General features: G+C 48.6%; 8 protein-coding genes across 9 annotated transcripts; 5 read left to right on the forward strand and 3 right to left on the reverse strand.

Annotated features, from left to right (window-relative positions):
• Positions 1–477: 477 nt before the first annotated feature.
• On the reverse strand, positions 478–1,071 carry TERG_00417 (uncharacterized protein; the record flags this gene model as incomplete). Its single annotated transcript, XM_047747592.1, has 1 exon — positions 478–1,071. One exon carries the CDS (start codon positions 1,069–1,071, stop codon positions 478–480), a length of 594 nt encoding a protein of 197 aa, XP_047603552.1.
• Positions 1,072–2,731: 1,660 nt separating this feature from the next.
• TERG_00418 (uncharacterized protein) lies at positions 2,732–3,128 on the reverse strand (the record flags this gene model as incomplete). The annotated part of the gene is made up of 2 exons (XM_003238379.1): positions 2,732–2,965; positions 3,030–3,128. The coding sequence occupies 2 exons, from the start codon at positions 3,126–3,128 to the stop codon at positions 2,732–2,734; spliced, it is 333 nt and encodes a 110-aa protein (XP_003238427.1).
• Positions 3,129–6,700: 3,572 nt separating this feature from the next.
• TERG_11568 (uncharacterized protein) lies at positions 6,701–7,243 on the forward strand (the record flags this gene model as incomplete). Its single annotated transcript, XM_047750667.1, has 1 exon — positions 6,701–7,243. The coding sequence occupies one exon, from the start codon at positions 6,701–6,703 to the stop codon at positions 7,241–7,243; it is 543 nt and encodes a 180-aa protein (XP_047605107.1).
• Positions 7,244–7,675: 432 nt separating this feature from the next.
• Positions 7,676–11,189, forward strand: TERG_00421 (uncharacterized protein; the record flags this gene model as incomplete). The annotated part of the gene is made up of 6 exons (XM_003238382.2): positions 7,676–7,698; positions 7,760–7,886; positions 7,949–8,107; positions 8,169–8,695; positions 8,747–8,889; positions 8,951–11,189. 6 exons carry the CDS (start codon positions 7,676–7,678, stop codon positions 10,240–10,242), a joined length of 2,271 nt encoding a protein of 756 aa, XP_003238430.1. The 3' UTR covers positions 10,243–11,189.
• A 731-nt stretch (positions 11,190–11,920) lies between these two features.
• Positions 11,921–16,503, forward strand: TERG_00423 (CAMK/CAMKL/PASK protein kinase). The gene is made up of 2 exons (XM_047747593.1): positions 11,921–15,179; positions 15,245–16,503. Exons 1-2 carry the CDS (start codon positions 12,566–12,568, stop codon positions 15,565–15,567), a joined length of 2,937 nt encoding a protein of 978 aa, XP_047603553.1. The 5' UTR covers positions 11,921–12,565; the 3' UTR covers positions 15,568–16,503.
• A 1,399-nt stretch (positions 16,504–17,902) lies between these two features.
• On the forward strand, positions 17,903–20,625 carry TERG_00424 (uncharacterized protein; the record flags this gene model as incomplete). Its single annotated transcript, XM_003238384.2, has 1 exon — positions 17,903–20,625. One exon carries the CDS (start codon positions 17,903–17,905, stop codon positions 20,225–20,227), a length of 2,325 nt encoding a protein of 774 aa, XP_003238432.1. The 3' UTR covers positions 20,228–20,625.
• Positions 20,626–20,758: 133 nt separating this feature from the next.
• TERG_00425 (uncharacterized protein) lies at positions 20,759–21,824 on the reverse strand (the record flags this gene model as incomplete). Its single annotated transcript, XM_003238385.1, has 2 exons — positions 20,759–21,420; positions 21,488–21,824. 2 exons carry the CDS (start codon positions 21,822–21,824, stop codon positions 20,759–20,761), a joined length of 999 nt encoding a protein of 332 aa, XP_003238433.1.
• A 448-nt stretch (positions 21,825–22,272) lies between these two features.
• TERG_00426 (uncharacterized protein) lies at positions 22,273–24,018 on the forward strand (the record flags this gene model as incomplete). 2 transcript variants are annotated; one of them, XM_003238386.2, is made up of 2 exons in its annotated part: positions 22,273–22,846; positions 22,934–24,018. In XM_003238386.2, 2 exons carry the CDS (start codon positions 22,273–22,275, stop codon positions 24,016–24,018), a joined length of 1,659 nt encoding a protein of 552 aa, XP_003238434.2. The 2 variants fall into 2 exon arrangements, with proteins under 2 accessions (XP_003238434.2, XP_047603554.1); XM_047747594.1 differs by having other exon boundaries at positions 22,273–24,018.
• Positions 24,019–26,867: the final 2,849 nt, after the last annotated feature.

Consider the following 26,867-nt stretch of genomic DNA (forward strand, 5'->3'; position numbering starts at 1 on the left):
TATGTTTTGAGAATGCGGAATGGGCGAAATGTTACTTAGTCATCATCCGCTAAATTATTTCGGGCCTAGTCCAATATAAGCTTCGGTTATCCAGTCTAGCTGCTTTAGGACTACAGAATGATACTTCCTTTACTGCTCTTTCTCACTGAAGAATTCGATATCAAGCTGTTCTAGCAGATATAACATATTATTTGAATGAGATGCTTTGAGATGGCTATATCCTAACTGAGTAATAGCACAACAGGCGGATGCATCATTCATCAGCCTTGAAAATGACCTTCTGGACCTTCATCTTGTCAAACATATCATATCCCTCAACCGCTTGAGTTAGGGGCATAATCTTATCCGCCATGAACCTATATCAACATTCATCCAGTTAGCCAACTATATCCCCCCAGCAAGCATTGCAAGGCCATCCTTACCCGAGCAGGTTTTGCTTCTTTTCAAGCATGGCAAGAGCTTCTGGGAATATCGACCTCACCGGACATCGTCCCATTTGGATCGTGAGATTCTTGCCATACGCCTGGTTTCCATTCCATGGGATCTAGGTATATCCAAGTTCGTTAGCAGAGGGAGCTCACAACGCATTCGCAAATAGAAGATTGGATTCACCTCAGCATTGTGAACACCAACGCTGCTAATAACTCCCCACGGTCGCAGAAGATCGAAGGCCATCTTGAGAGCCGGACTCAAGCCAACAACTTCGATCACAATATCAGCTCCACGCCCATCAGTCAGCTCCTTAACACGCTTCTCAAGACCCTCTCGATCAGTTTGGAAGTTCCATGGCTCTGCTCCGAGGGACTTGGCAAGTTCAAGGCGTGCAGGCACCGAATCGACAGCCAGCAAGTTCTTTGGCTTGTATTCCTCGGCGTTGATAAGAGCACAGAGTCCCACGGGGCCACATCCCATCACGACCACGGTCAAGTCCGGAATCTGCTCCTTTTTGAAGTGCTTGAAGCCGTTTTGGGCGGCAAAGAATCCGGTTGGGAAGATATCTGCCATTAGAACCAGGCAATGCTCATTGATGTCCTCTGGAGCTTTCACAACAGAGCCATCGGCTAGTGGCATACGTACCTAGGAGAAGTTAGTAAAATTGAGACTCAAGGTGTCATTCACATATATATGTCGTTGACAAACATATTCAGCTTGGCCGCCGTCGAGAGCTGGACAGCCCAAGAGAAGACTCTTTACGCATCGAGATGAGAAACCGGATTTGCAGTAGAAGCACTCTCCGCTATATACAATATGTCAGTAAGAGTTGTTTATGAGTAGAAGGATGTAAATGGCATACCATGATGCCGTGAAAGGGCTGACAACTTTGTCCCCAACTTTCACAGTCTTAACATCCCTACCAGCATCTACGACGGTGCCGGTGAACTCATGGCCCATGATGAAGTCGACTCCGGACGGCTGGTGGCCCCGGTATACATGAAGCTCGCTATGAGGTCTTAATTAGCATCTCTGATTTTAGAGATAAGATAATAGCAAGGCATACCTCCCGCATAATGCAGTATATGTGACTTTAACGATAATATCTTTGGGGTCCTGGATCTTGGGAATGGGTCTCTTCTCGATGACGATCTGCCGCGGGCCCTTAAAGACTACGGCATTCATAGTATCTTTCGTCGCCATCTTGTTAAACCAACAAAGAGAGTCACCTGTTAATTGTTTTCTTGACGATAGACAGCTATTTAGCTGTATCCTTGGGCAATAAGCTGTATATACGGAGTTCATGCCGACCTCTTGGTCCCACCGATAGAGATGAGGTGGGGAGCTGAGTAGAAGGCCGAGGCGTCGTCCCTCGGCTGGGGTGAGATCGCGATGTTGGCCGACGGGGGACGGTTGAACGATATCTACGTGTGTATCTACATGTTTAGTGAATAGAGTACTTGAGATAGTATCTACTATATGAGCATTATATAGTTTTATAGGTTTCAATGTGAATATAAGGGTGAATTGACCAGCCAACTATACGTGTGTGACTCTGGTACTGTGGAGCCGCTCCATACATAGATACGGCCATCAAAGCCTCAGAGCCTCTTGTAGGTTGTATTAAGTAGAGGATAGGTTTACTTTGGCAGTCAATTGGACGAACAAGAGCAAAAGCATCTGGGTCGAGGAGAGTTAGGAACAACAAAGGGTAAATTAGAAAAGAGTAATAGTTGGTTGGCTCCGATAACTAGTGAAGACGGAGGGGAGAATGCAGTATCGACAAACCAGTGCCAGGAAAAGGGAATGGAAAAAAAAAAAAAGGAAAGTGATAGACGCCAGAATCCCGATGGTGACAGATAAAAAGGAAGAAACCTCCAGTTTTCCTTTAAGAGTAAAATGATTCGGCGCCTAATCCCCCCAGTTCACCACCTAGAGAAAGAACTTCAGAGAGAGAAAGCACAAACACCACACACCGCACACCTTAGCCCCCCGATTAATACCCTGTTTGAAAACGCCATTCGTCGCAGCTGTGTAAGGAGGAATCTTTAAGGTCCTGAGATCCGATTGTAAAGCATATTTTTAGTAAAATGACCGTTCCAGCAACATGTCGCGTTTTCGTGTCTTGCCGAGTAACTATCTTCTTCTTGTGCCAGTGGAGCGACAGCCAGAGTAAAGAGAGAGTTGCCGGAAATGATAAAAAAGGAAACAAGGTGTTGGGCAGATAATAGAAAGAAGTCGAGAAGCAAGCCGAGTTAGGATAAAGCCTGCCCGCCCAGAGAGGAGAGAAATGGACTGCTCAGTAGACGACGGAGAGCAGTTCAGCTTCTAGAATGAACTTGCCCTCCTTGTACTTCTCTGACGTCTCGTAGGCCTTGTCGTACTTCCAGCCTACGGTCTCGTTGCACTGTGTGCAGTGGATGTCACGGACAACGTGTTTGCCTGTTGTCATGTTGCGTTCCTCAGATTCAGAGGCGTTGATGTTAACAACATTTTCAAACAAGTAGGCCTTGCCATGCTGTCCACGGAAATTCTATATTTTCTCTCGTTAGCTATACATTTGAACATGTGGGGGAGGAGTGAGCGAGGCAGCCTACCCGACTGATGATGTCATGATAGTCTGCAAGATGAGTTTTGCAGTGCTTGCAGCCGAATATCTTGTTTGAGTTGATGTAGATGTTATAAGAGAGCCCCATGATGCTTTATTTTTTTTGGCGAAGAGTAAATGGTATATCTCAGGAAGGGCGGCAGTGGCGGTTGTGTCCCAGACGTTGTGCTCAGAATAGTTGGGTGTTTGCTGACTACCTAGCTGGGTGTTTTTTGAGGGAGGCGCAGTTCGGTATTTAAAGCAGCCAAACTTTCAAAGAAAGTCAGACAAACACCCAGACAAAACAACCTTGGGTAGTGAAAGCGCTGTAAGTTAACTAATTAAGATAGTTCTAGGGATGAGGGTTCGTTGCTCGGAGTCCGGCCTGGATGTCGGCACAAGAGGGCCCCCCTAGAGACAGGCTAGACAGGCTGGCAGGCTGGCAGCGGAAATGAACAGAGTCCGCCGTTCTCTTTAGCTCTCTTGCTTGCTTTGCTCTTCTGTCTTCTTCCTCCCCCGGCGAGTGACTTGGGGAATATGTCGGGTGGTCGTTGGGTTCGTTTTGCTGGCTTCAGTTAAAGTTTACTGGGAGTTCACGCCCGCTGTAACCAGATATCAAACAACCACTTGCTTCCTAGTGTGCTCTGCTCGAGTGAGAAGTGAAAAAAAAGGAGCAGCAGACGGAATCTCCCCCCCCCCCCCCTTTTTATGAACGTTTCCGGGGGATCGTTGAATTTGCAATAATATCGCCCAAGGGGCCGAGAGGTGGAGACGGGTACGACGGGGAGGGAGAGCTGGCGACGAAAAGATATGCCGCCGGGCTAGACTCTCTCAGGGAGGGAGGGACAGGGGGCCAGGCGGAGAGGTTCGTGGAGCTCAAGATGCTTCGCTTTATGATCGTAGCAAGGGGCTGAGGACGGTATATTAAGCCTGGATGCGTTATCTGCCTGTTTATAGGGTTTTTGTTCGGCGGAAAGCTGGGTTGGTGAAGAAAAGGAAAGGGAGGAGCCAGAGACAGCAGCAGACAGGACGGCTTAAAGGAGAAGGTTTGACGAGGTTGAAGCCGGAGCAGGAGAGACGGCCTCGAGCGTGAGGATGTAAGTATGTAGATATGCCCGGACTGGCAAGCAAAAAAGAAAAGAAGACGCAGCAGAACGGCGCAGAGACAGGAGCAGAGAGAGCAGGAGGAGGCAGGAAAGTGAAGCTGGACAAGGCCAACGGGGCAAAGGGAGAGAGGGAGAGAGAGAGAGAGAAAGGGAAGCTCGGTGAAACTGCTCGGGGGGTCACGCCTTTGGATGCTGCCTTGAGAGACGGTGACCTGACACGCTGCACCTGATGCTGTGGACAGTCGAAGCTGGGCCTGTCATCGCTCGCTGTGTCTCTTCTGCCTCCAGGAGTTCGTATTCGCAGGCGTTGAGAGGGCGGTTTCTTCGGGCCTCCTGCAATGACGACATAGCTGGATTCCACATATTCCACATAGTTAACTAGCTACCTAACTACCTGGTTGACCGGCTCTGTTGTATCTACAGCTGGGTATCTATCTACAACAGCTACGAAACAGCCAGAGAGCAAGACACCCCTCTGCCCCCCTCGTATCGCCCCCCATCCATGTCCTCCGGCCGGCATGAACTGTTGTTCTCTGCTCTCGCTGCTGCCCGAGGCCAAGCCGGTTGGCCTCTTATCGATAACTATACTAGCCAGGCGTAACTAGTAGTCAAAGTAACCCCAGCCAGCAACGCCAGCAAGCAAGTCACGAAGGCAAAGCAGGCAAAGCAAAGCATCCAAAGCAAGCTAGTTCGACTCCCTCCTGCAGCTCAGCCGGCAGATCCTGAAGCCCCCGTCGCTGTTTTATATGATTGCGTGTCTCATGGCAGGATTGAAACAAAGCAGAAACGAGCATCTCTCGTGGAGCACCAAGACCGCCGTCGATGGTCGGTTTCACCCCAGGCTGGTACGTATGTACAACGGTCGTTCTACTTGGGAGCTACCGAAGATCCAGCATTGCGATCGTACCATCAAACATCACCTAACCCGAGCCACTTACGCCGATGAGCCATTTTGAAACATCCCCCAAGGTCTTTTAGTGGCCTAGAAAAGCCGTGACGGCCCGAAACCCCGCTTCGATCATAGGACGGTGGTGAGTAAGGCGTTATATTATCGTACATATATCAGACGACTGAATGGTACCGACTAGTCTGCTGGCAAACCGGCGGGCCCACGAATCGGTGCTGGTACGTTCCCTTGGAACCCGGTCCTGGCTAGTCTACATGCGGAGAACAGACTGAGACTACTCATGCCGGCTGAGCGAGGCAGACGGTTTCGTTCATTCTTCGATTTCCCGAGAAACGAAAAGGGCGAAAAAAGACGTTTCTTTCGTTCGTGGACATCCTTGCCGGCTCCTTCTCCTGGAGCAAGGAGGATGCGTTCGACCCCCAGCCGGCCTTGGCCTGCTTCACTCTGATGCAGGGATTTGGATAGCGCGGTGGCAAGCCGAAAGGTGGTTTTGATATTTTACTTTATTATTTCCCCTTCCCTGTGCCAAACCATGTCAGGAGATAAAATAAAAATATCACCCATTCGTTATCGTTAAAAATAATAATAATTGCTTCGGCGAGCTGGAGGAAGAGAGCTCATCTGTGATCGAGCTTGGCGGCATTGGATTTCCAGAAGGCCTCGCAGTCCGCGTGTCCCCAGTGATCTAGCCACCATTCTCCAAAGCTATCGCTAACCCCGTCGTCGACTCGGGGCACTCTCTCTTCTCTCTTCAGCCCGCAGAGGGCACAGGCATGCGCGGATTTCAGCGCACCCTCGTCTGCAGTAGCAGTTCGTACTAGCATGCTCAGCGACAGGGCTGGCATCGGGCTCTTCCCCCTTGATGTAACAACCGAGTTGAGCAGGCCACTGCACCTCTTCCAAGCCTCGACCACCTCCACTGCCTCTTTCTCTTCCTTTACATTCTCTGATTTGTTGACACTGCTCAATTTCATGCCCCCGGATCGTCCAGACCGGGCGGGCCCTATCTTAGTGCTTTGGCTGAGTATTTGGTCTCGTTTCCACCGTAGATGGCGCCCGGACACGACGTGGGCCATGGTTCTGATATCAGATACCAGCTGGTTGGCGAACTCACCATCAGGCAGCGGGCTGCTGCCGTCTCCCTTCCGCTTTGCATAACCTGCCGCCTTTCGTCTTGACCCTTCCAATAAAGGCGGGAAGAGCGGCAGGAGGATCGAAGGCGGTGGAATATTTGTAGGTCGAACCGACGAGGTGCTGGTTTCTGCCTTGCGTGTCACTGTTTCCCCCATATTCAAGCCAGTCCCTGTTGAGGCTGCTGTTACCTGAGCGCGCCCTGACGACGAGGTAGGGATTGGCTGTGGCTGTTGCCGGGTCTTAGTGCCAGCATCTTCGGCTCCATCAATAAATTCACCCCAATCATCATCATCATCTTCTTCAATGTCAATTTCTTTGTTTTTGTTCTTCCCAGGAGGGGCAGCAACTAGCACCTCCTCGCCTGATGTCTGACTTATTTGATAACGGACCGGTCGATCACCCGTAGAATAGCCTGTTGTAGTTCTTGCAGGATCATCGTCGATAGAGAGCAGATCGATGGTATTCTCCAGCTGAGGCTGAGATTGAGCAACCTGATGGAATGGTGGCTTTTGAGGTGTGGCAGAGTTCCTGGAGATGCTGCTGCTCCTGATATTGATGACCCGGTGCTGTAGACCAAGAGACTCCTCCTGCTGGGCTACTGGTAACTGCTCAGCACTCTCAAACTCCCCCCATTCATCGTCGTCTGCGTCTTCGTCGTTACTACCCGGAGGTGGTTCCGTCGTGGCATCAAAGAGCACCTCGGCATCATTGCTCGCCCGCTCCAGTGCAGGTGGCTGCCAGGATTCAAATATCGAGGTCTGTGGCGCAGTAGCATCTCTTGGGTCGGCATCCGTGTCTAACAAAGCACCTGGCTGTCCCTTGACCGGGCCGGTTGTCGACAAGTTGGCATTTTTTGGGGCAGTGGTGGGCTGCGATGAGGAATCAGGCTGTCCAAACGCCGCAAAGAGATCTGCTGACATCGTTTGGCGGTGGCCACTCCTTCTTCTCTGTCTTACACTGTCAACCAGAGTCCAAGGCGCCCAGGATCCTTTCCCTCGGGACTGCTTCCCCTACATCCCATGCGTCCTCGCTGCGTCCTTGGATATCTTATCCAGCGTGGGGATGTATGTTGTTTAGGAAAGCAAAAGAGCAAGCCAAGAGGGGTGTTCTTCAGGTAAAGCTTTAACTAACAATCCATGCGCTAGTTAAAACTAAGCCCGCCGCCGCCAATCAAAGTCTCCCCCTAACTAACTAGAACTACTCTGGTGAAGTTAACGCCCAACTCGCTGCCCGTTGAGCCTTGGGACAGACCACCATACGCTTCACTCAGAGCAGACTCAAACGATGGGGGCTGAGGCTTCTCTCGATACATCTATTATACCCTGCTAGCTAGCTGTGTTGGAAGCTCAGGCTTGGTGACTCGACCAGTCACTATTTTTGAACCTCCAGGCGGCGGCGTGACTTTTCAGACTACAACACCCGCATCGCAAACCAGTCCAGCCCCAAAAGGATAAACCAACATATCTGATATAGACAGTGCCAGAGTCCCACGGACTCCTGCTAAATGCAATGAGATCTGTGGAGGAATCTCGGTTAGATCTGTACAACCCTGCACATCCGAGCTACCGCACCTTCTAACCGTCTCTTCACCAGGGCTCTTTGGAATACTACCTTCCACCAGCCAGAGATACACTCTCTCCATGAACTGAAACAGGTTTTAGAGACCGGGGAGAAGGGATCTAACCCGTGTGAGAATGGATTGCGGTCAGTGTGTTGGAAGGTGTGTCTTTCTTTACCTCTCGATATCAACTTGCCACTGAGTCCATGCTTATACCTTGTTAGGCATTCCTCCTGCACAAGGAGATAGATCGGACCCAATGGTCAATACAGCTATCAGACTCCAGAGAGGCATATACCTCGGTGAAGCAGCATTTTCTCAAATACATTGATAACCCAGATGAACTGTCATCTACAGTTGATCCGTTGGCAGAAGACGCTGAAGTATGTAAATCACAGCGCCAGGCTACAACTGTACAAACATCATACTAACAATTGCCCAAAGTCACCATGGGAATCACTTCGACGGGACGAACAGATCAGAGCTGAGATATCCCAGGATGTTGAAAGATGTCTCCAGGAAAACAGCTTCTTTCACGATCCGCTAGTCAAGCTCAGGCTTCTCAACATCCTGTTCGTGTTTGTCAAGCTGAACCCAGACCTGGGTTATAGGCAAGGAATGCATGAGCTGCTCGCTCCTATACTGTGGGTAGTAACGCAAGATGCTATTGATCTGCAAACCCTGAATGAGGACGTGGCCTTCGCTGCTGCTGGTGAACAAGCATTGATGCTACAGACCCTCGATCCAACATACATCGAGCATGACTCCTTTATCCTCTTCTGCGCTATTATGCAAACTGCTAAGGAGTTCTATGAACATAATGATAGCAAGAGTGGCGGAGTAGGGAGCTCGGAAGTCTCGTCTATCATTGCGAGAAGCCAACATATTCATCTGGGCATACTGCGAAAGATAGACCCTGAAGTGGCTGACCATCTTGTTGCTATTGAAGTCTTGCCGCAGATATTCTTGACGTGAGTTCTTATTCCACGTCAGAGTCAAGAGTTAGAGCTGACTTTGTGTAGGCGATGGATAAGACTCTTGTTTGGCCGGGAGTTCCCCTTTGACGATGTACTAGCCGTCTGGGACTTGATTATTGCTGAGAAGGTGAGGGCATCACTAGTTGACATGATATGTGTTTCAATGCTACTACGTATTCGATGGCAGTGTAAGTATTGGCTATGGCTATACCCATTACAACAACAGTGATGCTGATGGGATAGGAATAGTGATGGATGCGGACTACTCGACTGCCTTGTCCCTTCTACTAAGATATCCGTCTCCAGAACCTATCAAACCACGTACTTTTGTTCTCGATGGTCTCTATCTAGAGCACAACTCAACGTGTGAGGGTGCCTCTTATCTTGTTCATAAGTACTCTGGCAGGCATATTCCTCCGACGATCCAAAATAACGTGTCTCCTCCTCCTAGGGTTGGGATGTCCTTACCCAGTAGACACAAGAGCAGATCCATCACTCGAGATATTTTCAATAGCCCGAACAGCTCACCGAACAGGATAACCGCGAAACGCCTTGACTCTATTTTCCAGGATGTTTCGGAGGGCCTGTATCGTCGAGCAGAAGGATGGGGCGTCACAAAAGCCGTCCGTGGTGCGGTGACTGAAGCTCGACGCAACATGCAAGGTCTTCAAGCAGGCGGAACGAACTCTGCATTATTTAGCCATGATGGTCCGGTGTGGGATTCCCCCAGCCCACCCCGACTATCACTCGCTACAGTTAGAGAGTTGCAGCTGAGGGTGGCCTCGATGGAGCAAAGGAATAAAGACTTGGCGATGATGTTAGAGGATGCACTGAATGTATTGCATACCCAGCAAGCCCCATCAGGAGAAGCTGGGGAGAAAGGCGCAGAGACAGAGGGCAGCCTGTCGGCAATGAATGATGCCGTTGCTGCCATTCGAAAGGTGAAGGCCTGTCTCGAAGATGCCTCGATTCCACTGGCCTCTGCAGACACTGGAGAAGAAATACATCGTCTATCCAACGCTCGGAGCAGCGAGGATTCTCCGACCAGAGGAAGAGCCCAGACTGCCATAGACCGTACCCCTGCGCGAGTAGAGTCGAGCGAGAAGGGCGAAGAAAAGGCTACCATCGCTGCCGAAGACAAGATTGGCATGAAGGAGCCGCAGTCACCATGGTCACCGCCAAGCAGCGTCACTACTGCTGCCACCAACAGCAACAACAACAACACCCTATCAGCAAAGATGGGAAATAACATCAATCATACGACAGCATCGATGAAAGCGTATCCCAGCCGACCAACACGAACCTCGGTCCGGGATCCATCCTTCGCTTGGATCCTGGGCGACGATCAAGCCCGGCCAAGCTTTGCAACGAGCGCATCCGCGCCTCCCGAACAGAGACGAGTACCACTGAAATCGATCTTTGATGACCCTGAGGCGCAGAGTGACAGCCGGGCAGCTGCTGGAGGTTTGCTCCTCTCTGATTTACAGCATGCTCCGCAGTCGATGCAGCAGCGGCGGCGAGAACAGTCCCCGGGTCAGTAGTTAACTAGCATAAGGATCGACGTATAGAAGATATTTTACGAGCAACGTTTCCACCCGTGATATCTTCACGCTTCCCACGTCAACTCGTGTGATAGACACAAGTGAATGGATCATTTGATAGACAAGTAACTTGCTAACGGGTTGACTGTCTCCTTTCCCCAAGCGAATTGCAACCTGCAGCCTTATTCGAAGAAGCTGCTTGTTGACCTCAGCCCCAACCAGGCTCGTGAACTCGCACCACGAGCCAGACACAGCTCGCTAACCAGCAAGCCACTCTCGCGAACGGATACACAGCCTGGCCTCGTTGGGTTTTGAAGGTGCCTTGAGCATCGAGTAACAGCTTGCGAGGCCCTCGACTTTCGAATAATGCAGAGCCCAGGGTAAATTGAGGCCTTTCTAGACTAATACTTAAAGACCGGCTTCAGATCCTTTACTTAATGCTTCAAACCTGTCCTCAACCTGCATCCAGGGACCAGTCCCTGCAGTACATACCTACATACCATACGACACTAACCTGGCCTGCTATTCCTGTCTATAGTTATTACTTGCTTGTTGATACATTTTCTGTCAACTCTTCCTTAACAGCCTCATTTCATAACTACCTAACAGCATTGTTAAAAAATAACTATTATATATCACTTTAACTTGTTTAACTGGTAACTGACTGCTATGTTACGGATTTTAGTAATATTTTTAGATAGTGTAACTTGGTTTTTGTTAATCAGTTAGTGGAATACGTTGGTTGGTCTGGTGTGCATAAATTTTTTATTTTCGAGGCAGGCGATAATAAAATAGTCAATATAAACCCAAGAAGCAGCCCGAAGACATCCATATCTGAGATATCAGACCGCGGTCTTGGTCGTTCTTGGGTTGTCTACAGATACCTTTACCTCTCTCTTCTCCGTCTCTCTCCCTGTTTCCCTGCCAGGCTGCCGTCCTCCGCCTAGCTCCCTGTTGCTGGCTGGCCATCGCTCCCTTACCTCTGCAGGCTCCGAGAGAACGCCCAACTGTACGCCTCTCGCCCTTTCGCATAGCTCAGCAGGACGAGGAAGCAGACAGGAAGACCGCTGCATCGCATCCGCTGCATCCACTGGCGGCTGCAACTGTTTGCCTGGACCGGCCCCCTTTTGCGGCCAACGGAACTCCGCCATTCCTACACTATATATACATGGCCAGGGCCCGTCAGTGACGTAAGGGACTAAGCAAGCATCACATCGACCACTCCTTCATCAGCTCCCACACTGGGGCTTCTTCTTCTTCTTTTTTCCCCTTCGTTTCTTATTTAAGTCTGTCTTTCGTGACCGCCGACCCTTGCTCTGCGATGCGACTCTAGGAACGCGAGGGACAGCGCAGCTTGTTTCATCTAGAGAAGACCGTCTGCCTCCGTAAGCACTGAAAAGAAAGAAACACCGACAAGGACTCACGCCTGGGATCTCTTCTTGTATCCCTCTTCTGTGTCATGTCAGAGACTGAGGGGATGGGCTATCAGAATGGTCAGTCACCTCGGTCATTTCAGTCCGGCGCAGGCGAAAGATATCGGAGGTTGCAAGGGAAACGATCTTGTGGCACCCTCACAGCGACATCTAGCAACCTTTCTTCATCTCTTGCGCCGTTTATCTTTTTTTTTTTTTTTTTTATCATATTTATAACTGACCTGGTCTGTATGAGCTAGGCGAGAGAGTAGGCATTCATAACGGCGATGGGCGTTTTGACTCCAGCCAGATGCACTCGCCTCACGATACCAGAACCTCGAGCCGCGAAGGAGAGATGGGCGAGGATCCCAAGTCCCTTTCCATAGACACTTCGTCTGTTGATTACGACTATCTCGCAAGGTCAGTCCTTCATCCGTGGATACAGACTACTGCTTAGTTACCCTTCGCCGATGGAACCGGAGTTTCAAGTTGGCTGACTGCCTTGTGTGGTATTATGCACCCGGTGTAGATCTCCTCTGCTCGAACATGACCATGGGCTCAGCTCGTCTGGCCTGCCTCGCATACGACAATCTTCGAGAGCTCCTTCTCTCCCCTTTGCCTTGACATCTTCGTCTTCGATACAGCAGCTGTCTCAGTCACAGCCAAATAATAATCATAATAAAAACAAATCCACCATACCATCCACACACCCGTCCGACGGCACAGTTTCGCCGGGCGTCGAAGACCTCTACCGATTTCCATCAGAGTCACTGCACTCCTTTTCGTTTGCGAAGCAATCGGACGACCTACTAAATAATCGACAGAATCTCCTAAAGCGGTCCATCGACTTTCTCCGGGATCGAATTGGGCTACATACAAACGACTCGGGTCAGACTGATGGCCCAGCCCAGATGAGCGATGAAAACGAGATACAGTGGATGATGGACATACTCTCCCGTTCGAACCTGCTGGGCAGTTATGATGCAGCTAATCACTCTGTGGGACCAGCCACGGGACCGCCAGTTCCCGAAGCAGGCGGGAATATCTTCGACCGTGCCTTTGGAGCCTATCAAACATACAGTCCTGCAGAAATCAGGTCTCCACAGGATAGGTTTGCTGGCAGGGAACAACAGCATTTGAGTCCAGTGACGTTGGAGCGAGCAACGCCTCGCACGAGAGGCAGAAAGTCGGCTCCATCGTCAAGACGAGTTAGTTTGAAGAGGACATTTACAGATATCGGATCCCTGTCGCAGCACGGTAAGTCCATGGGTGCCATAACAGAGCCATACTCCGCCGTGGAATTCCATTCGAACCGGAGTACCTCGTCCTTTGGCTTCGGCTGTATGACGCCCACCATGCACGTCCACAGCGGCAAATCATCGCTTCCTACGCAGGCTGTGTTTACCACCGAAACCAAGCCTAAGTGGACTATCCTTGCAGCCAACGACCTTGCGTGCCTCATATTCGGAGTTACCCAGTGTGAGTTCAGGAAGATAAGCATTCTAGATTTGATTCAGAGAGAAAGAAGAGAGTGGCTGGCGTCGAAGCTTCAAGGTACACAGATTCCGACTCCAGAATCAGATTACCGCCATGAGGAATCACCTCGCAAGGCGGCTCCCGGTAAGCTATTCGGCCTGGGAAGCGGCGTTACTGCACAGTTACTGAGCAAACCCCCGTCCCGAGTTACGCGAAAAGCAAACGCTCTGAATAGCTCTCCGTCTTCAAGCGCTACAAGTGATAGCGGCAACGGCAACAGAAACGGCAACAACGGAACCAAACAACCCAAGAACCCCAATCATTCATCCAAAAAGTCGCGTGGCGTGCTACTTTGCGGCGAGGTCGTTCCTATCCAGAAGAGGAACGGCACAACGGGTTCAGCAAGCCTCTGGGTGATGGAGAAGAGAGGAGGGTTGATTTGGGTTGTCGAAGAAATCACTGAACACGCTGTTACCATGGAATTCGATGATAGAGGCAGAGTGACCAGCGTCAGCGGCGATTCTGAACAGATATGGGACAGAATGATGATTCAAAGGGGCTCTTCTATCTTTAAGCTCCTACCTAATGTGCCCGAGCGGTTTCCGACAGGCTGCGGAAAGCCTGACTTCTCTAAAATCAATGAACAAAGACACTTCACTGCATTTGGCGCTCGGGATGACAACAGCATCCCACTGACCTTGACGCCTGTCTCTGGATCTCATGCTTTCCGCATATCTTGCTTCCCGCATATCGCTGGCATGATGGTACTCTGTGCGAAAACTCTGAAGATCATCAGCGCCAACTCGGCGTTCACTGCTACTTTGTTCGGTGACCCCAAAACAGAGGGTTCCCAGGTTACGGACCTCTTGCCACATTTTGACGAGTTTCTCAGCATTCTGACTGAGCAGGACGACACTCCCCTTGTGGATGGAGTGGTTATTTCGGAACACGGATTCCGCAGGGCTCGAGCCTTATTCATGATGCGGCATAGTGAGTCCAAATTGACAATGACAGATCTGCGCCCTGTGGGTCTGCCTGCGTGTCATAAAGATGGTTCGAAGCTCACGGTCGACGTGCAGATGCGGGTGGTTAAAAGCAAGTGTGCGCTACCTGAGAACAGCAAGCCTACTTCTGGATCTGACCGGAGCAGTTCCTCCGAGGGTGACAACAGCAGCAATGCCACCCGGTCTACGGAGGATGTGTTTGCACTGTGGGTGTCATATTCTAGGCAGCTTCATTCACCTACGGAGGATGACATGCTCTGTTTACCCAACAAGGCGAGGAAAGTGTCTGAGGTTCCGCCCATATCTCCAGGCCAGGTGTCTCCCGTTCTATCGGCGCAGAGAATACCACAGGTTGAGTCGCCGTCTGGGGAACCCTTGTCCCAGTCATCTCTTTTGACTCAACAGTTGACAGAAGCTGCATCTGAGCCTCTTGTTCCACAGCCTCTGCAACGAGCAGCGGAAGCCAGGGTGGCCGTTCCTGCGAATGACGAAGTCCCAACCAAGAAGAGCATATCCGACTACGTAATTTTGGAAGATATGGGAGAAGGCGCTTACGGACAGGTGAAACTGACCCGGTCCAGACGAGACCCGTCGAAAAAGGTCGTCCTTAAATACGTCACCAAGAACAGAATCCTTGTCGACACATGGACTCGGGATAGGGTCCTTGGCACGGTGCCGCTGGAAATCCACGTTCTAAACTTCCTCCGCCGCGAAGGCAACCGCCATCCGAACATCGTTGAGATGGAAGGTTTCTTTGAAGATGATGTCAACTACTACATCGAAATGGTGCCGCATGGTCTTCCAGGCATGGATCTGTTCGATTATGTCGAGCTCCGTGCAAACATGGAACAAGACGAATGCCGAAATATCTTCTACCAGGTCGCCAGTGCCATCGACCATCTACACAACAAGGCGTCTGTTGTCCACCGAGACATCAAGGATGAAAACGTCATTCTCGATGGCGAAGGCAGGATCAAGCTGATTGACTTTGGAAGTGCCGCGTATATTCGCAGTGGCCCGTTTGATGTGTTTGTTGGCACCATAGGTATGCATGCAGCCACCACGATTTCTTTTTTAAAACTTAGTGGTTTACTAACAATAAGGATTTAGACTATGCTGCACCGGAAGTTCTACAGGGAAAACCGTATCTCGGCAAGGAACAAGATGTCTGGGCCCTAGGAATCCTCCTCTACACGATAATCTACAAGGAAAATCCATTCTACAACATCAACGAAATTATGGACCACCCACTGCGTGTTCCCTTCTTACCGTTCACTGACGACTGTCTTGATCTGATTCGCCGAATGCTTGATCGGAATGTGCAGACAAGAATATCTATTACCGAAGTAATGAATCATCCCTGGATGAAGCTTGCTGCCAACGGTAACGGGAATAGTAATGGTGCAGCAGCAACAAGTCTTCCTAGTCGATAATCTCAGAGCCTCAAACTACTCTACCTACCGATACCCCCTACACTACTTTTTCGGCCTCGGTCTTCAGCATAAACTCATAAACCCAGGAAACATGCTATTCCCGTTGTCACTTTCTCGCGCTATTTTCTATATAAGTCTACCTCCATAGGCGACCTTTCCCCCCCCCCCCCCCCTTTTTTTTTTTCTCTATCATACAACGGTTTGGCCTAACCCTGCCCTCGATCCACCAGTCCTATTTCATCCTTTACTATATGCATCGCGGCGGACGTTTCCATATTTATTTATTTTTTGCCGCTTTAACCCGTCTATTTTTACGCTCTCACGATTAACTATCCTCCTGTCCATGTTTCTGTTTTTCTTTCTATGATATCCAGCCACCATCTTTGACGTTTTTTTTAGAATGTTTTCATCCCATGGTTCGTTTATCTTATCCCGACTTCTTTGTTCCCCTCTTCTATTTCTTTCACCTCTTTTTGCATGAAGCGGGCATGGCACTGGATTAAAAATTACCGAAAAGGAAAAAGATAGAGATGATGTTGTATGCTGTATGTATGGAAGTGAAGCCAGGAGAAGGGAGGACGCAGGTTTATGCAGATTGGACACATATCATTTTCTTTGCATATCTCGATAACTACCTAACTATCCCTCTCTTTCTTCCTTATTTCTCCCTTTTTTTTTTTTCTTTGACTCTCCTTCCCCTTGTTCCTACTATCTATCCACTCTCGTCTTCCGCCGGCGTTTCGGAAGGACTCGCCTTCTCTCTCTCTCCGCCTTCATCTCAAGATTAATCTAAACCTGTGAGCTGCTGGTTTGCAATTGTGTATCTATCTGTATCAGACAGGTGTTTGTTAGCCCAAGACATTCATATTCCTCCTGTACCCCGTCTCCATCCCATGGATAACAAGACCACTGCCAAACTCCACTTGAACCCAACCGGTGAAACAAAGCAGGTCACCCCGAAAAAAAAAAAAAAAAAAAAAAAAAAAAAAAAAAAAAAAAAAAAAAAAAAAAAGAGAAAGAGAAAGAAGAAGAAGCGGAAGATGCATGTAACGTAACTTAGTATTGAACCGTGTCTGACTGCCTGACGGACTGGCTGGCCGACTCACCCAGGACTCACCCAGTTAAAGAACCAAAAAAAGACCCGCGTGGTCTTCCTTGCCTGCCTGGCGGGTGCAGCGTAAATCATCTCCGAACGGTCTCTTAGCAGGCATCAGCTGAGCCCCAGGGGGTCGGACAGCAGCAGTCAGCCGGCCTGCCGGTCACTTGTCACCATCACTTAGCTCCTGCAGCCATATAGCGCAGTCTCATCAACTATCACCAGCACAACAAAGACGACGAAGAGAGCGAAGAGTTGAGAGACAGCAGAAGTACCCGGTACCTCGGCTCTTGTCCCCGCCCGCTTATCGATAGGCGATAAGCCCGCCTATCCGGGGTAGCGTCGACTTCGGCAGCGCTAGCGGGGCCACCCAGACAGGCCAAGGCAAGACGACCTCACAGTCCAAGACGGCCCTAACGACTCCATCCTCAAAACTCCGACTTCACGCCTCAACCTCGACTCTCTCGCTCGCTCTCGAGACCTTCTTGCTCCCCACACCACCATCACAGTCGCATGACTCCCTAATAGGCCCGTTGACAGCTCGTAGTGGGTTGGCTGCCTCCGTCTCTCTGCGAGTGCCATGCCGATGTGACTCGTCCGCAGGGCATGGTGGCGGCTCTGGCAGCGAACAGGTACTGCCGTCATCGACTACAAAATCGCCAGCTCGCGTCAGCCCGGCAGGTCTCGAGACCGTTGTAAACGCAGCCTGCCGAAGCCTTTCTCGCCGTCATCGACCTTCTCCTGAGAGAATCCCGCGCCTCTCTTTGGCTCACTCGCAGTCGCCCTCAGTCAGTCAGTGGTACGCTTTAACTCTATTACTGCCACCCTTCGTCTTCCTCGCCGGGCCGGAATGGATACTTGATCCTCTCTCTCCTTTTTTTTTTTCCCCCTTACCCTTCTTTCTTTCTCCGGCTTCCCCTTTATCTCGCCTTCCTCTCATCCTCTCTATTTCTCTCCTACCATAGCCGAAGCAGGTCAAGCAGCGTCAATACATCTCCCAGGGAGGGTTGCTTCGTGGTTTTGCCCCCTCGCTTATTCCTCCTCAGCTGGGGCTGCTCTGCATTGGCGTGATATGGATACTACAAGGCTTTGAAACACCGAATTTTATTCATCGCTACAACTACAATCAATCTAAACACCTTACCACTCAACTCTCCAGCAGTTGGCGACGAGCAATTAACTGTTTTTCTCTTCTCTTGGTTACTAGACCGGCTCCTCCGCGTCGCTGGACTCGTCACCATGGCTTCAATCCTCTCAGACGAATTCCAGACGCCGCCAGATGGCGAGGCGTCCGGCCAGTCCTCTCCTCCTCTCACTCCTGGAATCGACGAAAATCAGCAAGATGGTCAGCAGAAGCTCAAAGGCCGCAAGAGGCTCCTCAAGGGTATACAGCGGATGGCCTCCAGTCCCTCCCTGGCTAGGCTGGGCCGGGGTCGGTCTGCTTCAGAAGGCTCGCGACGCTTTCGAACCGGAGCATCCATGTCCTGCGTCTCCTTGACCTCCAATTGCTGGGATGACCCGAGCGTTTATAGCGATCTTTCAAACAGGCGATTCTCACCCGCTGTTTCTAGCGGTTGTTCCGGTGCGGACGATCACCATCAGCCGAACCGGGTTGTTGGAACAGACAGTACAGCTCAGAATCCGACCTCTATTCCCCTTCCAGCAGATCTACGACCGTCATCTCGTGCAGTGATGCTCGATTCTACTGCGGAAGAAGATATCTTTGAGGATGCACTGCCAGTAAGGAAGATGTCCGCAGGACGTCTGCGTCGGGATACATTTGTTCATCTCCCTATGGAAGTCAGGATCAATATTCTCAAATTTCTCAGCACAAAAGAATTGTTTAGATGTTCTATCGTGTCCAAGAGTTGGAACAAGATGTGCTTCGATGGTCAACTTTGGGCATGTCTAGATACCTCAACCTACTATCAGGAAATACCTCGATATGCCTTGCTCAAAGTGATTCTGGCTGCAGGGCCATTCTTGAGGAATCTAAGTCTCCGTGGATGTGCTCAGCTGCTGGATATCTGGCGCACAGAGGGTGATCGCGTGACAAACTTGTGCCGAAACTTGGTGCAATTGAATATCGAAGACTGTTTGATGGACCCAGCCACGATTAACTGCTTCTTTACCCGTAACCTGCGATTGAGACATATTAATATGTGTGGCGTCTCTACCGCCACTAACTCCGCCATGGAAGCTATCGCGCAAAACTGTCCAATGCTAGAGTCTTTAAACATCTCATGGTGTGCAGGGATAAACACTCAGGGGCTCTCCAGTGTGGTAAAGTCTTGCACTCAACTTAAGGATCTACGAGTCACCCGCATTGTAGGATGGGACGACGAGGGTATAATGTTAGATTTGTTCAAATCTAACTCGCTAGAGCGGCTTGTCCTCGCTGACTGCGCTTCCATCACCGATGCCAGCCTGAAAGCACTTATCCAGGGCATCAACCCGGAAATCGACATCCTTACCGGCCGCCCAATGGTCCCTCCACGAAAACTCAAACATCTAAACCTTTCCAACTGTCGTCATCTCACTGAAAATGGAGTCAAGATCCTTGCACACAACGTTCCAGAACTTGAGGGCCTGCATCTTTCCTTTCTCAGCACTTTGACAGATGATTGCATTGCATCTATCATCAATACAACTCCAAAACTACGGTTTATCGAATTGGAAGAACTCGGTGAACTAACAAACTATGTCATCACGGAGCTGGCCAGGGCTTCATGCTCTCAAACCCTTGAACATTTGAATATCAGTTTCTGTGAAAATATTGGAGATACAGGAATCTTGCCCTTACTACGCAAATGCCCCAGTCTCCGTTCTCTTGACTTGGACAATACCCGCATCTCCGATCTCACTTTGATGGAAATCTGCTCTCAGATGCGAAAACGTGGCGTCGGACCTGAACTTTCAAAAATTGGTTTCCGTCTGGCGGTATTTGACTGTGGAAACGTAACTTGGGCTGGGGTCCGGGAAGTGCTTTCTAACAACTGCTCTGTTCCCTACATGTCTTATCCATCTTCTGGTGCACCAAAGCCAACTCATTCATCCCCCCCTCCTCGCTATTCTGATGATGAAGAGGAGGAAGATAGTGGAGAAGGAATTGTTGAAGAGGATGATGATAGCGCTTCCACCATCTCCAGCGGCAGTTCTATCACTACCACGACTTCAGATTCTGACTCTGGATCATCAACTCCTTACCTACCGGCACTCTCTTCCCCCCTTCCACAGCCAACTCCCCGCCCAAACCTCTACCCGAAAGAAATTATCAGCCTTAAATGCTACTATGGATGGCAAAAGACCGTCGACGAACATACCAAGCGAGTACTTCGCGGGAATCTCGCTTCCGCAATGCGTCTAGAGAGGAAATGGGGTGACTTTATGATGGCCAATGAAGAGACTGGCGGCACTACCAGGAGAAGTAGACGCCGAGCAAGAGATTTGGAAGCTCTATATGACATGGACGAAGACCAGGAGTACGGTTATGGGCCAGCTGGATTGGCGCCATTGGGTGGCAGAAGACGACGAGCCAGAAGTGGCGGTTGTCTCGTCATGTGAACATTTCAATCTTTCGCCCTCCTCTTCTTGATGAAGTATTTTCATTGCAGTGCTTATGGATTATACGGACATATACCGGAGTCATCTTACGAGGAGTTCTTTTCTGATGTTTTTCTTGAGCGATGGGTCGTTTTTATCACTTCCCTTTTTTTCCCCAATTCATATGACGGACGACCTATCTATTCACGAGCGAATATACTGCAGCAACATCTACGAAAGGGAGTACGGGGATACATTTTTTTACTTTTTGTTCACATTCATTTCGCTCGGCAAATTGCAAGGAAAGCTCACTGGTTTTGCACATTCCTTTATCCTTGTTATTCCGTGCTTATCTCAAACATGTATCTCTCCTTTATTTTCTTTTTATTTTTTTTTTTTTTATTTTAGACTGGGCGGCGGAGTTACTGTCCTTTCAGACCAGAGAAACCGGAATCTTAACAATATAGGACTTCATAGGGTCTTTGTGCCCAAAATTATATATCCGTCTATCTTTCAATCACAAGAGGGTATTAAACAGTATATCTAATTCAATCATTTCTCGAAGAATCCACCATCACTTTCATCATCTTCATCGTTCCTTGCTTCGTTCATACGCTGATTATTCCCACGCAACGACACTCCGCCCTGGATTTCCTTGGTTGACATGGTCGAATAGCTTCCCTTTGCCTTGCTCCGACCAGAGGCCATATCACCCTCCTTAATTCCAGCATTGACTCCCTTCCTCTCCCCCGTAACTGTAATCCCCAATTTACCTTCCCGTAGTAATTCCAGCGTTCCATCTTTCATGCTTTGCTCCACAGCGTACCAGAGCGGCGGCCTCTCGCTCGACGCATATCGAATTGGGGCCAATTTCTGTCCGAGTGCGGATTTCTCCTGGTTTTCCTCTTCTCCATCTTCAATCTCTCCCTGTTGTTCCTCGCCATCATCACCATCCTTTCTATTCTTCTTCCGCCCTTCTTTATCCTTAGATTTGTCGCTGGGAAATAACGATATGTACTTCTCCGTTAGCGGGCTGTACTTGGCGTAGTTTATATCTACTTCAGTAGAATATATTTGTTTCTCAAGTTCTGCCAATCGATCAGCTCTGGATTTGGTTGTGGGATTCTTCTCGTTAGCGCCGTTTTCCTCTTCGTTTTCCAACTTCTCTTTCATGCGCCGTAATTTCTTCAAGTTCTGGGTGGCTGTTTTTCGCTCTATTATATGCAGATTGTTAGCAAAGGCAATTAAATAATGACCGTATAGATATAGTCAGCAAACTACCTAGAAACCGGACGAAATGGTATTTCGATATCATGGCATTTCGAGCTCTGTTCTCCTCCACTTTCTCTAGATCTCTCTGGTATCCTTTTAAGGCCCTCTCTTTCTCAATCCTCACGTCCGCAGGTAAGGTCTTCGAATGCTCTAATAGTCTCTTGGTGGCTCGTATTTTGCTCTTGAGATCATTGACTGAGGGCCCTGAAGAACCAGCAGCATTATTTCTGCTGTTCCTCTTGTGGTGTTTTGAACCATTGGCATTTTGCTGGTAGGTGTATCGTGCCTTTTTATATTTTTCATGAGGCTCCTCGCTACGGCTGCGTTTGCTGGAGGTAGAACTCATGGTTTCAGTGGTAGTGATATAGATGTGGTACTCCAATGAGTGCAAGAAGGGTAGATATGAGCAAGTTGACGGCCGCCTACTGAAATCAAAATATTACTTTTTTCTGCAAGGTAGCGATTTTGATAAGGCGGAGTTTCTTTGAGCCTACATTAACAATATTATGTAATATGCATAAGTTGTCCTGACCAATAAATATCAGTAGATCCATAAGGTTTATTTATTTTTCAAAAGACTGCTTATATAAGCATTACCTTCCTAGTCGCATCTGGAGAAAGAAGATCGTGTACTTTCAGACAGGCCAAAGGACGTCAACCCCAGGACGGACTGACTACTTTTGAACGATAATGGCCTTATAATCGCCATGGCCTTTAATCCCGGGTGAAATACGCCTAAGCCAATTTTCATCATATGCATTAATTTACGATAGAGCCAAGATACCCCACACAGGATGGAGACCGCTGTCCGCTGGTCACCGAGTTCAACATTGGACGACCAGAGGTTTCTCTACGTCGATATACCCGGCAAGTCCTTCAACTTATGCAAGGTCACCTCTCGTGATGATGTCCTGGGGACGTTGAAGTATGATGTTCTATTTTCCCGACACTCAGTCCCTCCATTCCGAGCATTTGACTGGTCATCAGCCGATGAGAACTTAGCCGTTGTTGGACAGTCGTCGGGAGAGGCAGCAGTTCTCCGCTTAGATGATGATACGCAGAGTCCTGTTGTTTTCCCCATACGAAATCAGAGATCTTGCAATGCTGTTGCATTTAATACACAGGGATTGCTAGCTGCTGGCCTCGACAAAGTTAGGAATGATTTCAGCCTGAATATATGGAATGTGAATCAGCGCCTTAGCTTAGGAAGCTCCGCTCGACCATTTGGATCCAGTCGGTATCCTACAGAACCGCTCCGGAAGCTTGCCAGCTCAGAACCAATTACAAGTATCAAGTTCTTCAAGGATCACCCAGAAACGCTAGTTGTTGGGGTTCGAGGTCAGTCAGTTAGGATATATGACCTACGAGGTATGTACATATTTCAACCCCTGCCCTTTTGCCAGAGTTACATCACTTTATTTTTGAAAATAGTATCTAAACCTCGTCTGTTTCTAGAGTCATCTGGTAGCCCATCACTGCAGTTCGTCACACGGTGTGTCCACAACATAGCCATAGATTGGCTAGACGAGAACTATATTGCTGCTTGTTTCCCTTCGAATGACGTCGCCATTAGCATATGGGATCGCCGTTCAGGATTTCGCTACCCCACAGCCGCAGGTGCCGCATCTGCTAGTGCGGATTCTGGTCCTCTTTCTACTGCGTTGGACTTAAAACCAGATATAGAATCCAACTCTACAATCTCAAGTCTCCGGTTTTGTCGATCAAAGCGGGGATGCTTAGGAATGCTTACCACAACCGGAACGTTTCGTTGCTATGATATTGCGAAGGAGTATCTTTCCGAGGAAAACAAATCATCCTTAGAACATGCCCTAGGGCAAGACTCGAGCAAACATTACCCTGAGCAAATATATACTAGGAAAGTGCAAGACTTCAGGCCTTCTATTCTCCCTTCTGGCGGTGCTGCAAGGAAAGACTGGCAACGGGTTACTTCCTTCGATTTTCTAAACAAAGGAGTGGTATCTCAACCGGTTGCAATAACACTCTTGGCTGACAAGACTGTCAGCCTTTTTACTCCACCACCTCCGCCATCCTCCACAGATCTTTCTTCTAAGTGTTCTTTGAGTATAGGAGGTCCAGTTTGCAGTGACTCGAGCCCTATGGTTTTGAGGCCATCATCAGACTTAGGACTCACTGCATCACAAATTAATTTTGGAAAAACTCCTAATGTACTTTCGAGTGAGGAGGAACATAGCCACCAATCCACCTCGGGTCACCAAATTGGCGAAACGGCTGAAACAAACCACGAAAAGCGAGATAGCGCGTTTCCAATCGACGACAATCCCTCATTTGATGATGCACTGTCATGGCTAACTATACCCCGCTTGAGATGTAAAGAAGGATATCTGCTGGATAGCGAGAAAAATAAGGCTATAGTATCCGATAACCACTCTCTACAGGAGTTATGGGATTGGATTAGGCGTAAGTTACCTGTCTACATCGAATTTTCTGTTTTACTAATAAAAACGATTAGGTGCACACTCGCGGTCAAAGAACGATTCGATGATCATACACGGAATTGACATGAATTATGTAGGCGTGTATAGTGTTTGGAATGGGAAGCTCGGTTCGTCCATCTAGTATGCCCTAGGTTCTTATTTTTGGTGATTATTAACGTCGTAAACAGGACGAAGCTTTGAAAGCAGACGTGATAGCTCAGAACTGGCTGAAGAACGAAGTATAAGCCAGCTTTTCCAAGAATTGGTACACAAGCTTAACTTCGCTCAAAGCAAAACCTGTGAATCTGAGTTTCCTGAAAAACGTCAGCTTTGCCTTCATATATGCGGCGCACCTGAGTCAAATGATGACCTTGTTAATACGGTGAATAAGCTCGTGGCAGACAGGCAACATTCCAAAGCCGCTGCCTTAGCTATATTCCAAGATGAGGTGAAGTTAGCCTACAAGGCGCTAAGAGAGAATAAACCATCCCAAGCACACAAATTATTGGCAATGGCCATCATAGGAGGGTCAAAAGGGGACGCAGGGCCCGATTGGGAAGAGACATGTGCAGAAATCGCAGCTGAACTCACAGACCCTTATGCCAGGGCCATACTAGCCATGGTTGGCAATAGTGACTGGATGTCTGTATTGCAAGAAGCAACCCTTCCGCTCAAGTACCGTGTGGAAGTGGCATTGCGCTGGCTACCTGACGCCGAGCTCACGAGCTACTTGAGAGATGCCTCTGTGCAGGCTATACACCAGGGAGACGTTGAGGGTGTTCTGCTTACAGGTCTTGATCATGCAGCGTTGGACTTGTTTCAATCATACATTAACAAGTTCAATGACGTGCAGACACCCGTCCTAGCGATGTGTCACACGGTTCCACGATTTATAAGAGATGCCCCGAGCAAGGCCCGGTTCGAGGCATGGCGCGAAACCTACCGACACCAAATGAACTCATGGAAACTACATCTGAACAGAGTAAAGTTCGATATCGAGTCGAGGAAACTCGCGATAACATGGGAATCACGCAGGCTCGTGGAACCACCTCTCCAACAAATTAGCCTTGTCTGTAACTACTGCACCCGACCCCTTACACAACAGGACACTTCAAATTCTGAGGTTGCTACTACGCCCACCGAATATTCCCACGCAACCCCAGGGAACCCATTAGGTCACCCCTCCATGAATGGCACTGCATGCCCCAAATGCAACCGGCATATGCCTCGCTGCGGTATATGCTCGTTGTGGTTGGGGACCCCAGACCCGATGTCCAAAGCATCAATCGCAGAAGATTCAAAAAAGGCAGCATCGACTACTCAGAGCCACGATGATATTATGAGACGGTTTGTAGCGTTCTGTGTCAACTGTAACCATGGGTTTCATGCAGATCACGCGAGGGACTGGTTCAATAAGCATAAAATATGCCCTGTTGCGGAGTGTGGATGCATCTGTGATCGTTAATGAAATATACTAGCTTTTGTGTAGTTTCTGCATAAGAACCGCTTTTACGTTCCAAATCTATAAACAGCTTGTGCTGAACTTCATTTGGATGAGAACCTGCAGGAGCTAGAAGAAGAGTAGAATAGTTAGTGCTATAAATGCAATGGTATGGAAGAAAATAATAGAATCATGGGAGGCATGAAACCTCTTACAGTCATTCATACAAACAAGTTCTCTACCTATTCGGCCCACACTAGTTAGCCGATCTGGTAGATAGGATAACGCTCTGTAGCCTTATGAATCACCCCCGAGTCTTCTGATTCTAAAGCCTACCGCAATACGAACAAGCACATTAAAGCTCTCTTCTAAATTTTGTAGTTCCTCAAAACGCACCGTAGTACCATTTCTTGCCCCCAATCATCTACATCCCTACCACCGGCTCCCCCTGCTCTTCATCCTCTCTCCTTCTTTATCTTTCTCCTTCTCCAGTTCCCCTTTCTTATCAGCTAAGTATATTATCCATATTTGTGTCCAAACAAATGCTTCACAAGATAGCTGCACATCTATACCTAAATGTTCGACATTTTCCCTTTATCTTCGAATTAAACGGCGGCTTTGCGATTTATTTTCCTGTCTTGCCTCAAAAGCCTCCAAACGGGCGAGTATCTGGGCTAATATTAACTATACTAGTTACCGCTTCACTTAATCTACGATGCAGCAGTCGCGTATCTCCAAGTCGATGGACGTTATTAAGGCACTACTACTCCTGGTTTGTTGAAACATGTCAGTTTTAGCGGTCATTTATTTGATACCACCATGACGCCAAACGGCACATTCTAATAGAAGAAGTTATGTATTTTTAGTATTCAATTAGTATTTGTAATATTAGTAATAGAAGCTAGGCTCTATTAGGTAAAGTATAGAGAGCCTCCCAATATCCTCTTTTTATACGGAGTATACGGAGTACATAGGGATATTACCTACCTTACACCTATAAGATACCTTATAATATAGTCTTTGGAGCCATACTAGAGATTTTCTTATAGAAGAAATAGATATTAATATTAAATGCGATAGCTTTTATAGATATTAGTAGATGGGTTATGGACGCGCTGACTATATAATTAAGCTAACCTCCTAGTAACCAATAAGAGCCTTATATTTGATTACTAATAAATACGCTAAAACTGAACATGTTTCAACAAACCAGGAGATAACGTTAACATCTTAGCTGACTAATTATCTTCACGTGACTATTTATTGGCTGGGCCAATCAACTTAGTTAATATTAGTCAGATGAAGTGGGTCTCATCTTGGTATCACGTGATAAACACCAGCCCTAGATATTCTGGAGTAACGTCTTCGGGCCAGGCTTGAGCTTGGGAGATGCAACTCAGTTAGTATATACAATTTTAGGACTTTGTCAAAATAGCTGCCTCTCTTAAGTAGCTCTATTACTGTTTAAACAGTAACTAATTAAGAGGAAATA

The sequence above is a fragment of the Trichophyton rubrum genome (assembly GCF_000151425.1).
Source record: "Trichophyton rubrum CBS 118892 genomic scaffold supercont2.1, whole genome shotgun sequence".
Classification (NCBI taxonomy): Eukaryota; Fungi; Ascomycota; class Eurotiomycetes; order Onygenales; family Arthrodermataceae; genus Trichophyton; species Trichophyton rubrum.